The sequence below is a fragment of the Aotus nancymaae genome, unplaced genomic scaffold, assembly GCF_030222135.1.
Source record: "Aotus nancymaae isolate 86718 unplaced genomic scaffold, 86718_ANA_hifiasm-v0.15.2.pri h1tg000028l, whole genome shotgun sequence".
Taxonomy (NCBI): domain Eukaryota; kingdom Metazoa; phylum Chordata; class Mammalia; order Primates; family Aotidae; genus Aotus; species Aotus nancymaae.
Genome location: NW_026988441.1, coordinates 28,318,944 through 28,333,971, shown reverse-complemented (window position 1 = coordinate 28,333,971; position 15,028 = coordinate 28,318,944). Strand labels below are relative to the sequence as shown.

At 49.0% G+C, this 15,028-nt stretch overlaps 1 protein-coding gene across 1 annotated transcript in view; it reads left to right on the top strand.

Annotated features, from left to right (window-relative positions):
- The window catches only part of MYO9B (myosin IXB), a 101,851-nt gene that overhangs the window by 44,162 nt on the left and 42,661 nt on the right, over nt 1-15,028 (top strand). Inside the window, 4 exon segments of the mRNA XM_064381664.1 lie at nt 1,383-1,472; nt 4,331-4,447; nt 5,437-5,571; nt 11,235-11,356. Of these exon segments, the coding sequence (XP_064237734.1) occupies nt 1,383-1,472; nt 4,331-4,447; nt 5,437-5,571; nt 11,235-11,356 (464 nt within the window).

The window sequence follows — 15,028 nt, the reverse complement described above, 5'->3', positions numbered from 1 at the left end:
ATGGCAGTGAGGCTGAGGAGCCCTGCCCTGGTCTTTGTTTTTTAACCCATTTATGCCTAGTGTTCCATTATTGGAACACTAAGCATGTGGGAGTTACATCCTGTTGCTCAAGGTCATCACCAAGGTCTGATTGCAAAAAGTCAAAAAATTGCAACCTCAGGCATAAATTAAGCCTGCGTTCCACCTGTAGCTTTTCTTAAAGTAGGATACAAGAGCCCCAGCTTTTGTTGAGTTCTTGGGGATATATGAGCATCTGCTGGGATATTTAGAGAAAGCCCCCGCTGGCCAGGTGCGGTGGCTCACGCCTGTAATCCCAGCACCTTGGAAGGCCAAGGCGGGTGGATCACCTGAGGTTAGGAGTTCGAGCCCAGCCTGACCAATATGGAGAAACCCCATCTCTACTAAAAATACAAAAATTAGCCAGGTGTGGTGGCACGCACCTGTAGTCTCATCTACTCGGGAGGCTGAGACAGGAGAATTGCTTGAACTCAGGAGGCAGTTGCAGTGAGCCGATATCACGCCATTGCACTCCAGCCTGGTGACAGAGCAAGACTGCATCTCAAAAAAAAAAAAAGAGAGAGAAAGCCCCCACTTATCCCCCACTCTTGCTGCTGATAGGCAGAGACCACCAGCTCAGAAAGGGAGCTTGGCAGTTGGGGGAGGGATGAGCGTGTCGGGCTCTCTGGCTAATGTCTAGCCCCAGTCCCTGTGCGACAGATGGGAACCACCAGCTCCAGTAGGCAAGGCAGTGAGTGCTGGTCACCAGGTGCCACCTGGACCCATGGCCTGCACTCACATGAGAACTGTGCATACACACACCTGGGCCACAGAGCATGAGCGTCCAGCGAGCCTGTGCCATGTGGGAATTCTGAAACCTGCCAAGTGCAGAACAGCACATCTCAGGCCGGGCACGGTGGCTCACGCCAGTAATCCCAGCACTTTAGGAGGCCAAAGCGGGCAGATCACTTGAGGTCAGGAGTTCAAGACCAGCCTGACCAACATAGAGAAAGCCCATCTCTACTAAAAATACAAAAATTAGCCGGGTGTGGTAGTGCATGCCTGTAATCCCAGCTACTGGGGAGGCTGAGGCAGAAGAATCACTTGAACCTGGGAGGCGGAGGTTGCAGTGAGCCAAGATTACGCCACTACACTCCAGCCTGGGTGATAGAGTGAGACTCCATCACCATCTCAAAAAAAAAAAAAAAACAACCCAGCACATCACAGGTGGGTGGGCGGGCCTCAGAGCTCACTTCTAGGCCTGGCTGCTGGGACTCCATCTCCTAGCTGCCTCAGGCTCTGGGCCTTGCCTCAGTGATACCAGGACATGCCTGTTAAGCCCTCCATCTCCCTTTTCCTTCTCCCCCTCCTTGATCTCCAAACAGGTGAAGCGGGAAATCTTGGTGGAGGTTCTAACCAAAAGAAAAACAGTGACCGTCAACGACAAGCTCATCCTTCCCTACAGCCTCAGCGAGGTGAGTGCTGCCCAGGCACTCATGGGGTGCCTGACCCCAAAACACAAGTGGGAGAGGTCCTTGGAAACAGCTGGCATGGATGGGCTGTTCCTGTCCCTGAAGCACTAGAATGGAACCCAGGCAGTGCCTCTGATTGTCACATGAGGTTAAATATGGCACAAGCCAGCCTGGGAGGCAGACCATGGCCCTCAGACCAGACCCTGAGTCACATGCAGTCATAGCTGTGTTTCTAGATGTGCTGTGTGCATGCTGGTTCTCATGAGCAATGGCTGGCCAGATCCGGCCCTCCACCTGGTTTTGCTAATAAAGTTTTATTGGCACATGGCTGTACCCATTCATTTACATACCATCTAAACTGCTTTGGGGCTATAACAGCTAAGCAGAGCAGTTGCGACAGAGATCAGGCCCCAAAGCCAAAATAATGACCCATGGTCCCTTCCAGCATGTGAGTCTCAAGCCTGTGACACTAAATCTTGATAAGAAGCCTCCCTCTGGTCTTTGCCCTAGCCTGGATGTTTTCTCTGTGCTGTATTTCTCTTGCATTTTTCCATCTCAAGAGCAGAGTCACTTGCAGCTTGTTTAATAACAGGAAAGTACCTAGTCACGGGGTGGGGGGCCAGGGGATTTTTAGCTTCTCACCCGATGGGAAGCTGCTGTGGATTTCAGACAGGCACCGGGGACATTCTCAGCCCACACGGGTCCGGGGCACCACGTGATGTTGCCAGGAAGTGGCGGCACAGCACCTAAGACCTGAGCAGCACCGGTGCCCCCGAGAGGCTCCATGCAGAGCCAGAAGCACCAGGCAGGGGCTGCATTCTGTGTGGCTCCATTTCCTTGACATCCAGGACATGCAAAACGAGGGGAACGTGTTCTGGATCTTGTCTGCAGCTGAATACATCTGTCAGAGCTGAGACCTGAATGTGTAAAAAAAAAAAAAAAAAAATCCCATTTATTCTATATAGATTAGACCTTAAGAGCCTTTTTTTTTTTTTTTTTTTTTTTTTGGAGATAGGGTCTCACTCTTGCCCAGGCTGGAATACAGTGGCACGACCTCGGCTCACTGCAACCTCTGCACACCCCAGCTTCAAGTGACTCTCATGCTCACCCTCCCAAGTAGCTGGGATTACAGGTGTGCACTACCAGGCCTGGCTAATTTATTTTGCATTTTTATTTTATTTTATTTTGTCACAGAGTTTCACTCTTGTTGCCCAGGCTGGAGTGCAATGGCGTGATCTCGACTCACTGCAACCTCCACCTCCCAGGTTCAAGCAATTCTCCTGCCTCAGCCTTCCAAGTAGCTGGGATTACAGGCACACGCTATCAAGCTGGGCTAATTTTGTATTTTTAGTAGAGACAGGATTTTACCATGTTGGTCAGGCTGGTCTCAAACTCCTGACCTCAGGTGATCCGCCCACCTCAGCCTCCCAAAGTGCAGGGATTCCAGGCATGACTCATCATGCCCAGCCTTTTTCTTTTTTTCTTTTTTTTTTTTTTTTGCATTTTTAGTAGAGATGGGGTTTCACCATGTTGTCCAGGCTGGTCTTGAACTCCTGACCTCAAGTGATCCACCCACCTCGACTCCCAGAGTACTGAGATTACAGGTGTGAGCTCCTGCGCTGAGTCACAAAAGAGCTTTGATGCACATGGTGACAGCCACATGGCGCCCCCAGAAGAACAAGGGGCCTGCAGTTAGACCCTCCTTGCTAGTTCTACCGCAATTGCCCCATGCCCTCCCTGAGCCTGAATTCCTCACTAGCAGCAGTTTGGGTTGCTCTGAGGAGCGTGCCAGTGTATGGAGAGGCCTCAGAGCCTGTCCAGGGGCCCCTGGGTCTGTTAACGCCTCAGTGTGCAGGCACATGCTCTAGAACAGGGGGAAAGGTATGTGTTGGATGAGTCCAGTGTTGACAGAGGCCACCTTGGCTGGTTGCAGTGACTCACGCCTGTAATCCCAATGCTTTGGGAGGCCAGGGCATAAGGATTGCTTGAGCCCAGGAGTTCGAGACCAGCCTTGGCAAAATAGTGAGACCCCGTCTCCACAATAAAATTAAAAATTAAGGCAGGATGCGGTGGCTCATGCCTGTAATCCCAACACTGTGAGAGGCCGAGGCAGGCGGATCACCTGGGGTCAGGAGTTCCAGATGAGCCTGGTCAACATGGCAAAACCCCATCTCTACTAAAAATACAAAAATCAGTCAGGCATGGTAGCATGCATCTGTAATCCCAGCTACTCAGGAGACTGAGGTAGGAGACTCATCTGAACCTGGGAGGTGGAGGTTGCAGTGAGCTGGGATTGCGCCATTGCACTCCAGCCTGGGCAACAAGAATGAAACTCCATCTCAAAAAAAGAAATATGAACCAGTTGTGTTGTGCAGCTGTAGCCCCAGCTACACAGGAAGCTAAGGCAGGAAGATCGCTTGAGCCCAGGAGGTGAAGTTTGCAGTGAGCCAAGATTGCACCAGTGCACTCCAGTCTGAACAACAGAATGAGACCCTGTGTCAAAAAAAAAAAAAAAAAATTCAAAAGGCCATCTTGGCTGGGCACGGCGGTGGCTCATACCTGTAATCCCAGGACTTTGGGAAGCCAAAGCAGGCAGATCACCTGAGGTCAGAGTTTGAGACCAGCCTGGCCAACATGGTGAAACTCCATCTCTAGTAAAAACAAAAATTAGCCAGGCATGGTGGTGCTCATCTGTAATCTCAGCTACTGGGGAGGCTGAGACAGGAGAATTGCTTGGACCCAGGAGGTGGAGGTTCCAATGAGCCGAGATCACGTCATTGCACTCCAGCCTGGGCAACAGAGCAAGACACCAGCACAGGCCCCGCTGTGCCAGAGGTGAGCCACCCCTTCTGTGTCCACAGGCCATCACTGCCCGCGACTCCATGGCCAAGTCTCTGTACAGTGCCCTGTTCGACTGGATTGTGCTGCGGATCAACCACGCACTCCTCAACAAGAAGGACGTGGAAGAGGCAGTCTCAGTGAGTGTCCCATCTGCTCCCTTAAGCCAGGCCAGGGGGGGCCACGTCCTCAGCACCAGCATCCTTGGTAGATGACCTGGAACATCCGGAGCCGGGGCATCTGCAGTCAAGAGGCTGGTTCCTCCCACAGGCAGGCCCAGGAAACAGGATGGGCTACAAAATGCAAGGGACCCAGGGCAGCATGAAAACACAGGGCCCAACCGGGCGCTGTGGCTCACGCGTGTAATCCCAGAACTTCGGGAGGTCAAGGCGGGCGGATCATGAGGTTAGGAGTTTGAGACCAGCCAATGTGGTGAAACTCTGTCTCTACTAAAAATACAAAATTTAGCCAGGTGTGGTGGTACATGCCTGTAGTCCCAGCTACTTGGGGGGCTGAGGCAGGAGAATTGCTTGAACCTGGGAGGTAGAGGTTGCAGTGAGCTGAGATCACCCCACTGCACTCCAGCCTGGGCAACAGAGTAAGACTCTGTCTCAAAAGAAAAAAAATACAAAAATTAGCCAGGCGTGATGGTGAGCTCCTGTAATCCCAGCCATTGGGAGGCTGAGGCAGGAGAATCATTTGAACCTGGAAGGCAGAGGTTGCAGTGAGCCAAGACTGTGCCATTGCACTCCAGCCTGGGTGGCAGAGTGAAGCTCCTTCTCAAAAAAAGAGAAAAGAAAAATCACAGGGCCCCTTATTCAAAAATAACAGATTCTGGCATGCACCCATGGTCCCATCTACTCAGGAGGCGGAGGCAGGAGGATTGCTTGAGCCCAGGAGGTCAAGGTTGCAGTGAGCTGTGGTGCCACTACACTCCAACCTGGGCAACAGAGCAAGACCCTATCTCAAAAAAAATTATGGGTTCCATGCTGGTGATGGCAAAGTGTTCTGCCGAGCATCGGGCCCTCGGAACCTGACAGGTCACAGCCTGTGGAGCCAGCCCCTCTCATGAAGGCCGGCTCCTTTGGGGATACGCTTGGGCAGTGACCATTTTCTCTGTCTCTCCCAGTGCCTGTCCATCGGGGTCCTGGACATCTTCGGGTTTGAAGACTTCGAGAGGAACAGCTTTGAGCAGTTCTGTATCAACTACGCCAACGAGCAGCTGCAGTATTATTTCAACCAGCACATCTTCAAACTGGAGCAGGTGCAGAAAGGACTTTTTTGTCCATTTTTTTTTAACATGGTAAACTAGACATCACGTGAAATTTACCATCTTAACCATTTGTAAATACTCAGTTCAGCCACAGTAAGTACCTTCACACATTAGCATTGTTACGCAAACATCACCACCAAACATATCTGGAACTCTTTCAATTTCCAAACCAAAACTCTGTCCCCATGAAACACTCACCCCATTCCCCCTCCTGCAAGCCCTGAACTCACCCATTCCACTGTTTTGTTTTGAGACAGGGTCTTTCTCTGTCACCCAGGCTAGAGTGGTGTAATCATAGCTTACTGCAGCCTCAAACTCCTAGGCTCAAGTGATCCTCCTTCCTCAGCCTCCTGAGTAACTGGGACCACAGGTGCACACCAGCATGCCTGGCTAATTTTTGTATTTTTTGTAGAGATGAGGTTTTGCCATGTTGCCCAGGCTAGTCTTGAACTCCCAAGCTCCCAAGCTCAGGCACTTCTCCCACCTTGGTCTCCCAAAGTGCTGGGATTACAGGCGTGAACCACTGTGCCTGGCCCATTCTACTTTCTCTATATATAATTTTTGACTAAGTGCCTCATGTAAGTGAAATTAGAAATTATTTGCCTTTCTGTGACTGTCTTATTTCACACAGTATAAGTCCTCATGGTTCATCCACATTGTAGCATATGTTAGAATTTCCTTCCGTTTCAAGGCTGAATAATATTCCATTTTCTGGATATACCACATTTAGTTTATCCATTCATCCTTCAGTAGACACTTGGGTTGCTTCCAGCTTTGGGCTATTGTGAATAATGCTTCTATGAACATGGGTGTGCAAATATCTCTTCGAGATGCTGCTTTTGGTTCTTTCAGGTATATACCCAGCAGTGGACTTGCTGGGTCATATGGTAATTCTGTTTTTAATTTTTCTGAAGAACCACCATACTGTTTCCCATAACAAACAGCTGCAGCATTTTATAAGGAAATATGTCGTTGCCCACCCAGCTCAAGGAGAAAATGGAATGAACTAGAACTGGAATCTCCCTGGAGGCCCAGATCATCAGCGAACTTGCCCCAGAATTTTTCTCAGTCAAAAGGAAAATTCCAGAAACCTCACCCAGCCCAGGATGAGGCAAATGTCAGGGATGTTTTGAGACACTGTTCATTTGGGGGCTTCTCTGTCCTAACAAAATCCTTTCAAGGGAGAGAAACAGGGTCGCCTTTTAAGGATTTGCTTAGATCAAGGATGCTGATGACCTATCTGACCTTTTTTTTTTTTTTTTTTTTTTTTTTTTGAGATGGAGACTCATTCTGTCACCCAGGCTGGAACGCAGTGGTACAATCTCGGCTCACTGCAACCTCCATCTCCCTGGTTCGTTCAAGCAATTCTTCTGCCTCAGCCTCCCGAGTAGCTAGGACTATAAGCACCCACCATCACTCCTGGCTAATTTTTTGTATTTTTAGTAGAGATGGGGTTTCACCTTGCTGGCCAGGCTGGTCTCAAACTCCTGATCTGAGGCAATCTGCCCACCTTGGCCTCCCAAAGTGCTGGGATTACAGCCGTGAGCCACCGCGCCCGGCCCTGACGTGTCTTTTCACAGCTAAATAGTCAACCATCATTATTCATGTCTTCTCCTTCACATTGATGATTCTGATGGGAAAATGAAACTGGTGGGCTTATGTAAATATCCAGCGGATTTTCCTATTAAGCCTTCTGGCAGTGAAGCATCGGAAATGTAGCTGGTCAGAATTAAATTGTGCAGGTAGGGTGACATACACACAAAATTGCAAAGACTTAGTACGTGAGAAAAAAGAACATAAACTGTCTTAGCTCACTGCAGCCTCAAACGCTGAGATTTAGCAATCCCACCACCACAGCCTCCCGAGTAGCTGAGACTATAGTTACGTGCCACCACACCCAGCTGGCTTTTTTTTTTTCTTTTTTTCTTTTTTTTGAGATGGAGTCTTGGTCCTTCACCAGCCTAGAGTGCAGTGGCACGATCTCAGCTCACTGCAACCTCCGTCTCCTGGATTCAAGCGATTCCCCTGCCTCAGCCTCCTGCGTAGCTGGGACTACAGGCATGCACCACCACGCCTGACTAAGTTTTTGTATTTTTTAGTAGAGATGGGGTTTCACCATGGCCAGGATGGTCTTGATCTCCTGAACTCATGATCCGCCCACCTCAGCCTCCCAAAGTGCTGGGATTACAGGTGTGAACCACTGTGCCTGGCCTCCAGCTGGTTTTTTATGTTTTATTTTTTGTAGAGACAGGGTCTTGCTATGTTGCTCAGGCTGTTCTTGAACTCCTGGCCTCAAGCAATCCTCTCATCTCGGCCTCTTAGTTACACGTTAACATGATCACATTTTAGATATTCAGGGTTAAATTAAGTCTATTATTAAAGTTAATTTTGAGCCACACACAGAGGCACATATCTATAGTCCCAGCTACTGAGGAGGCTGAGGGGGGAGGATCACTTGAGCCCAAGAGGTCAAGGCTGCAATAAGTGACAGTTGTGCCACTGTACTCCAGCCTGGGTGACAGGACGAGACCCTGTCTGAAAAAAAAAAAAAAAAGTTAATTTTACCTATTTTTTTACTTTTTACGTGTGATTATTAGAAAATTTGAGGCTGAGCATGGTGACTCATGCTAACAATACCAAGGCTTTGGGAGGCCGAGGTAAGAAGATTGCTTGAGGTCAGGAGTTGCAATGACCTATGATTATACTACTGTACTCCATCCTGGGCAACATACCAAGACCCTGTCTCTAAAAAAAAAAAAAAAATTTTTCAGACGGAGTTTCTGCCAAAATATTTTTTTTGGTAGCCAGGCATAGTGGCACATGCCTGTAGTCCTAGCTACTGAGGAGGAAAGAAAAAAAGAAAATGTGAAGATTCCTGTTGGACAACATAGCTCTGGAGCAGGGGCCAGCAAACCACAGCCTATGGGTCAAATCCAGCCCCACAAATTGTTTGTATAAATAAAGCTTTATTGGCACACAGTCATTCATTTACATATCATCAGCGGCTATTCTCACATCTTGACTGTTAGTTGCAATAGGCATCATCTGGTTCATAAGGTACTATCTGGCCCTTTACAGAGAAAGTTTGCCAACCCCTAGGTGATTTTAAGTGTAATTTTTTTTTTTTTTGAGACGGAGTCTCACTCTGTTGCCCAGGCTGGAGTGCAATGGTGTGATCTCAGCTCACTGCAACCTCCGCCTTCCAAGTTCAAGCGATTCTCCTGCATCAGCCTCCCCAGTAGTGGGGATCACAGGCGTGCTCACCCATGCCCCGGCTAATTTTTGTATTTTAAGTAGAGACAGAGTTCCACCATGTCAACCAGGCTGGTCTCAAACACCTGACCTCAGGTGATCCACCCGCCTTACCCTCCCAAAGTGCTGGGATTACAGGTGTGAGCCACTGCGCCCAGCCTTTAAGTGTGATATTTAGTGCCATGCTGTGGTCAGTATTTGAGAATGTGCATTCTTATTTCCTGTTTACAATCATTCATTTATCTAGTAAGTTTATATAATTATTAATGTATTCTTATTGATGTACTCCTATGGATTTTGTTACTGATTTTTTTTTTAAGTTCAGGGGTACATGTGCGGGTTTGTTAACGTAGGTCACGAGGGTCTGTTGCACAGATTATTTTGTCACTCAGGTATTAAGCCTAGTACCCATTACTTATTTTTCCTGATCCTCTCCCTCCTCCCACCCTCCACCCTCCATGGGCCCCAGTGTGTGCTGTTCCCCTCTATATGTCCACGTGTTCTCATCATTTAGCTCTCTCTTATAAACGAGAACATGTGGTATTTGGTTTTCTGTTCCGGTGTTAGTGTGCTAAGGATAATGCCCTCTAGCTCCATCCATGTCCCCGCAAAGGACATGACTCCATTCTTTTTTTTATTTGAAATGGAGTCTTGCTCTGTTGTCCAGGCTAGAGTGCAGTACAGTGGCGTGATCTCAGCTCACTGCAACCTCCACCTCCTGGGTTCAAGCAATTCTCCTACCTCAGCCTCTCAAGTAGCTGGGATTACAGGTGCCTGCCACCGTGCCTGGCTAATTTTTGTATTTTAGTAGAGACAGGGTCTCACCATCTTGACCAGGCTGGTCTCGAACTCCTGACCTCGTGATGCACCCGCCTCAGCCTCCCAAAGTGCTGGGATTACAGGCGTGAGTTGCCCACCTGACCCCATTCTTTTTTTATGGCTGGGTAGTATTCCTTGATGTATATGCACCACATTTCCTTTGTCCATTCATGGGCATTTAGGTTTCTTCCGTTTCTTTGCTATTGGGAATAGTGCTGCAAAGAACACACACACGCAGATGCACTTATATGTCAGCATGTCTATTGATACATAAATATGTTCCCATAGCATGGGGATCCCCTATCCAAACTGCTTGGGACCAGAAGTGTCTCGAGTTTGGGATTTTTTTAGATTTTTCAGTATTTGTGTTATACTTACTGGTTGAACATCCCAAATGTGAAAATCCAAAATCTGAAATGCTCCAATGAGCATTGCCTTTGAATATCATGTAACATTGGCAGTCAAAAGTTCTGGGTATCTTTTTTTTTTTTTTTTTTTTTTTTGAGACAGTGTTTCGCTCTTGTTACCCAGGCTGGAGTGCAATGGCGCGATCTCGGCTCACTGCAACCTCCGCCTCCTGGGTTCAGGCAATTCTCCTGCCTCAACCTCCTGAGTAGCTGGGATTACAGGCATGCGCCACCATGCCCAGCTAATTTTTTGTATTTTTAGTAGAGACGGGATTTCACCATGTTGACCAGGATGGTCTCTATCTCCTGACCTCGTGATCCACCTGCCTCGGCCTCCCAAAGTGCTGGGATTACAGGCGTGAGCCACCGCGCCTGGCCTTTTTTTTTTTTTTTTTGAGACAGAGTCTTACTATATTGCCCAGGCTGGTCTCGAACTCAAGCCAGGGCTCAAGCCATCCTCCCACCTCAGCCTCCCAATTATCTAGGACAACTTGTACATGCCATCACACCTGACTAGTTTTTTTTTATTTTTTGTACAGATAGGATCCTGCTGTGTTGTCCAGGCTGGTCTTGAACTCCTGGCCTCAAGCCATCCTCCCACCTTGGCCTCGCAGTTGCTTTTTATGTCAGTTTTATGTTAACATAATCACATTTCAGATATATGGTGTTAAATTAAGTGTATTATTAGAGTTAACATTTTTTTTTTGGAGACGGAGTTTCATTCTTGTTACCCAGGCTGGAGTGCATTGGCGAGATCTTGGCTCACTGCAACCTCTGCCTCACGGTTTCAAGCAATTCTTCTGCCTCAGCCTCCCGAGTAACTGGGATTACAGGCATGCACCACCACACCCAGCTAATTTTTTTATTTTTATTTTTAGTAGAGACAGGGTTTCACCATGTTGGCCAGCATGGCCACCATGGCCACCATGGTCTCGATCTCCTGATCTCGTGATCCGCCTACCTCGGCCTCCCAAAGTGCTAGGATTACAGACGTGAACCACCGCGCCCGGCCCCTATTAGAATTAATTTTAAGCCATGCATTGGTTTAAAAAGTTTCCGATTTTGAAGCATTTCAGATTTTTGCATGAGGGATACTCGACCTGTATGAATACATGTTACGTAGGTATTACATATCTGGGAGATGAGAAACTTACTGACCCCGCACCAACCCTGCAGGAGGAGTATCAGGGCGAGGGGATCACGTGGCACAACATCGGCTACACGGACAATGTCGGCTGCATCCATCTCATCAGCAAGAAGCCCACGGGCCTCTTCTACCTGCTGGACGAGGAGAGCAAGTGAGTGTCCAGACCCCGTCCATCGCAGCACATAGGCACGTGGGCACTGGGTCAGGTTCTACAGCCCCCAGAGTCTTACCCCAAATCCAGACTTTCCCAAGAACTACTTTTTACCTGGGAAAGAGGGTCTCACTCTGTCACCCAGGCTGGAGTGTAGTGGTGCGATCATAGCTCACTGCAGCCTCGACCTCCTGGACTCAAGTGATCCCCTGACATGAACCTCCAAGTAGCTGGGACTACAGGATCACACCACCACTCCCGGCTCATTTTTCTATTTCTTTGTTTACTTTTTGAGGAATCTTGCTCTATCGCCCAGGCTGGAGTGCAGTGGCGCAATCTCAGCTCACCACAGCCTCTGCCTCCTGGGTTCAAGCGATTCTCCTGCCTCAGCCTCCTGAGTAGCTGGGATTACAGGTGCATGCCACCACGCCTGGCTAATTTCTTGTATTTTTAGTAGAGACGGGTTTCACCGTGTTAGCCAGGATGGTCTCGATCTCCTGACCTCGTGATCTGCCCACCTCGGCCTCCCCAAGTGCTGGAATTACAGGCATGAGCCTCCACACCCGGCCTAATTTTTGTGTTTCTTTGTGGCAACAGGGTTTCGTCATGTTGCCCAGGCCGGTCTTGAACTCCTGAGCTCAAGGGTTCCTCCCACCTCGGCCTCCCAGAGTACTGGGATTACAGGCGTGTGCCACCATGCCAGGCCTTGTCCTGAGAATTTCTTTCTCTTCATTTCACTGGGCCACAAAACCAAAGCTTGTGTGTGCAAAATGCACAAACATCTCACTGTGAAAACATCAACACGTGTGATTAATTGTGCACATAGACACACCTGCCAGGAGTTTTCAACAAAGGATTATGGGCCTGTGTCTAGAAACTAGAGACGGGGGCGGGCGTGGTGGGGCATACCTGTGGCCCCAGCTACTCAAGAGGCTGAGGCAGGAGGATCACTTGAGCCTGGGAGGTTGAGGCTGCAGTGCACTATGATCATGTCACTGCACTCCAGCCTGGGCAGTGGAGCAAGAGACAGGATTGGCGAGTCCTTGCAAAGGGCAATGCAGTGTGTGGAGCTGCGACCTGGATGCTCCCGGTCTCTGGGTTCACTGCTGAGCCTTCACGCCTCTTCCCCACAGTCCACAGGGTGCCATGATGGCAGACAGGGAGATCGATAAGGCACCTCATTCCGGTTGTAGTGACTGAAATCACACGACACTGACCAAACTACTTTCCTGTGGCTCCCCTAAGGCATCACTACAAGCCAGGTGGGCTCTTGAGCCCAGGAGTTCGAGACCAGCCTGGGCAACATAGAAAGATTCCATCTCAGCTGGGCATGGTGGCTCACACCTGTAATCCCAGCACTTTGGGTGGCTGAGGCAGACAGATCATAAGGTCAGGAGTTCGAGACCAGCCTGACCAACATGGGGAAACCATGTCTCTACTTAAAATACAAAATTAGCCGGGCACAGTGGCGCATGCCTGTAATCTCAGCTACTCAGGAGGCTGAGGCAGGAGAATTGCTTGAACCCGGGAGGCAGAGTTCTTAAAACCACAGGAGTCTATTCTCTTATGGTTCTGGAACCTGGATGTCTAAAGTCAAAGTGTCTGCAAGGCCCTGCTCCCTCCAGAGGCTCCAGGACAGGACGTTCCTTGCCTCCTCCAGCTTCTGGGAGACCAGGCTTTCCTTGGCTTTTGGCCACATTGCTCCAGTCCCTGCCTCCCTCTTCACATGGACTTCTTTGTCTCCATCTCTTATCTCTCAGTCCTGTCTCCTCCTCTTTTTTTTTTTTTTTTTTTTTGAGACAGGCTTTTGCTCTGTTGCCCAGGCTGGAGTGCAGTGGCACAACCTCAGTTCACTGCAGCCTCAACCTCCCAGGCTCAAGCCATCCTCCCGTCTCAGCCTCTGAAGTGCCTGGGACCACAGGCATGCGCCACCACACCCAGCTAAGTTTTCATTTTTTTTTTTTTTGAGATGGAGTCTCGCTCTGCCGCGCAGGCTGGAGTGTAGTACCACCTTCTTGGCTCAAGTTAATTGACGTCATCTCAGCTCACTGTAACCCCCACCTCCTGAAATCAAGTGATTCTCGTGCCTCAGCCTCCCAAGTAGCTGGGATTACAGGTGCCTGCCACCACACCCAGCTAATTTTTGTATTTTTAGTAGAGATGGGGTTTTTTCACCATGTTGGCCAGGCTGGTTAAAAAATTTTTTTCAGAGATGGGATCTCCCTATGTTGCCCAAGCTAGTCTTGAACTCCTGGGCTCAAGCAATCCTTTCATCTTGACCTCCCAAAGTGCTGGGACTATAGGTGTGAGTGACCACACTTGGCCCTGTCTCCTCTTTTTAGAAGGGTGCCAGCCATATAGAACTAGGACCCATGCTAATGACCTCATCTTACCTAATTCCATCTGCGAAGACCCTATTTTCTAAATAAGGTCACATTCAAAACAAGGTTGGGGGTTAAGACTTACACATATTGTTGGCCGGGCACAGTGGTTCACGCTTGTAATCCCAGCACTTTGGGAGGCTGAGGCGGGTAGATCACAAGGTCAAGAAATCAAGACCATCTTGGCCAACATGGTGAAACCCCATCTCTACTAAAAATACAAAAATTAACTGGGCATAGTGGCACACGCCTGTAGTCCTAGCTACTAGGGAGGTTGAGGCAGGAGAACTGCTTGAACTTGGGAGGCAGAGGTTGCAGTAAACCAGGATTGTGCCACCACACTCCAGCCTGGCAACAGAGCGAGACTCTGCCTCATAAGAAAGACATATACACGTTGTTTCATCAGCAGCCCTATCAGATCCATCCCTTGTCAGTGACACCTCCAAGGGGCTGACCAGAGTCTCAAATGAATCGGGTACATCCCCTGCCTCAAACCTAGTTCCTGTCCAGGACAGGGGAACAGACACATCCCCTTGAGGCGGGGGTCCAGATAGAGAATTCCAACACTTGTAATTCCATCTGTAATTCCAACACTCTGAGAGGCCGAGGTGGAGGATCACTTGAGACCAGGAGTTAAAGACCAGCCTGTGCATTATAGCAAGACTCCATCTCTGCAAAAATAAAAATAAATTAGCTGGGCACAGTGGCATGTGTTATAGTCCCAGCTACTCAGGAGGCTGAGAGAGGAGGATCACTTGAGCCCAGGGAGTCAAGGCTGCAGTGTGTTGTGATTGCACCATTGCATTCTAGCCTGGGCAACAGAGCAAGACCCCAACTCTACATAATTTAAAAAAAACAACAAAAAAAAAACAAGTAGAGTCAGCAGTAGGAGGAGCTATGTCATCACAACCCAAAAACTCCCCAGGCCGGATCAGGGGAAGCCCATGAGGCGGGGCCTGGCCCAGCAGACTCAGGTCTCTTTGTTTAAAATCTTGCTATTTTTGTTCATCATGGAATTTTTTTTTCTTCTTGAACATTGATTTGGATTTTCTGAGATCGTGTGCTAAAATATCATCTAAACAACTGAGGGTCTGGGAGGACCCTCAGTCCCAGAAATGATGTGTTTCCGAGCTACAGACTCTCCCCTCCTCGGCTCCGTGAACTCGGAGCCCCAGGGTTGGGATCTGGGCATGCGTTCCAGTGCCTGTATTTTCAAAAGTGAGGCCGGGCTCCAGCAGGGTGTGCCAAAACAGCAGCATCATTTCCCTCCTGGGAGGCAGAAGCAGTCAGG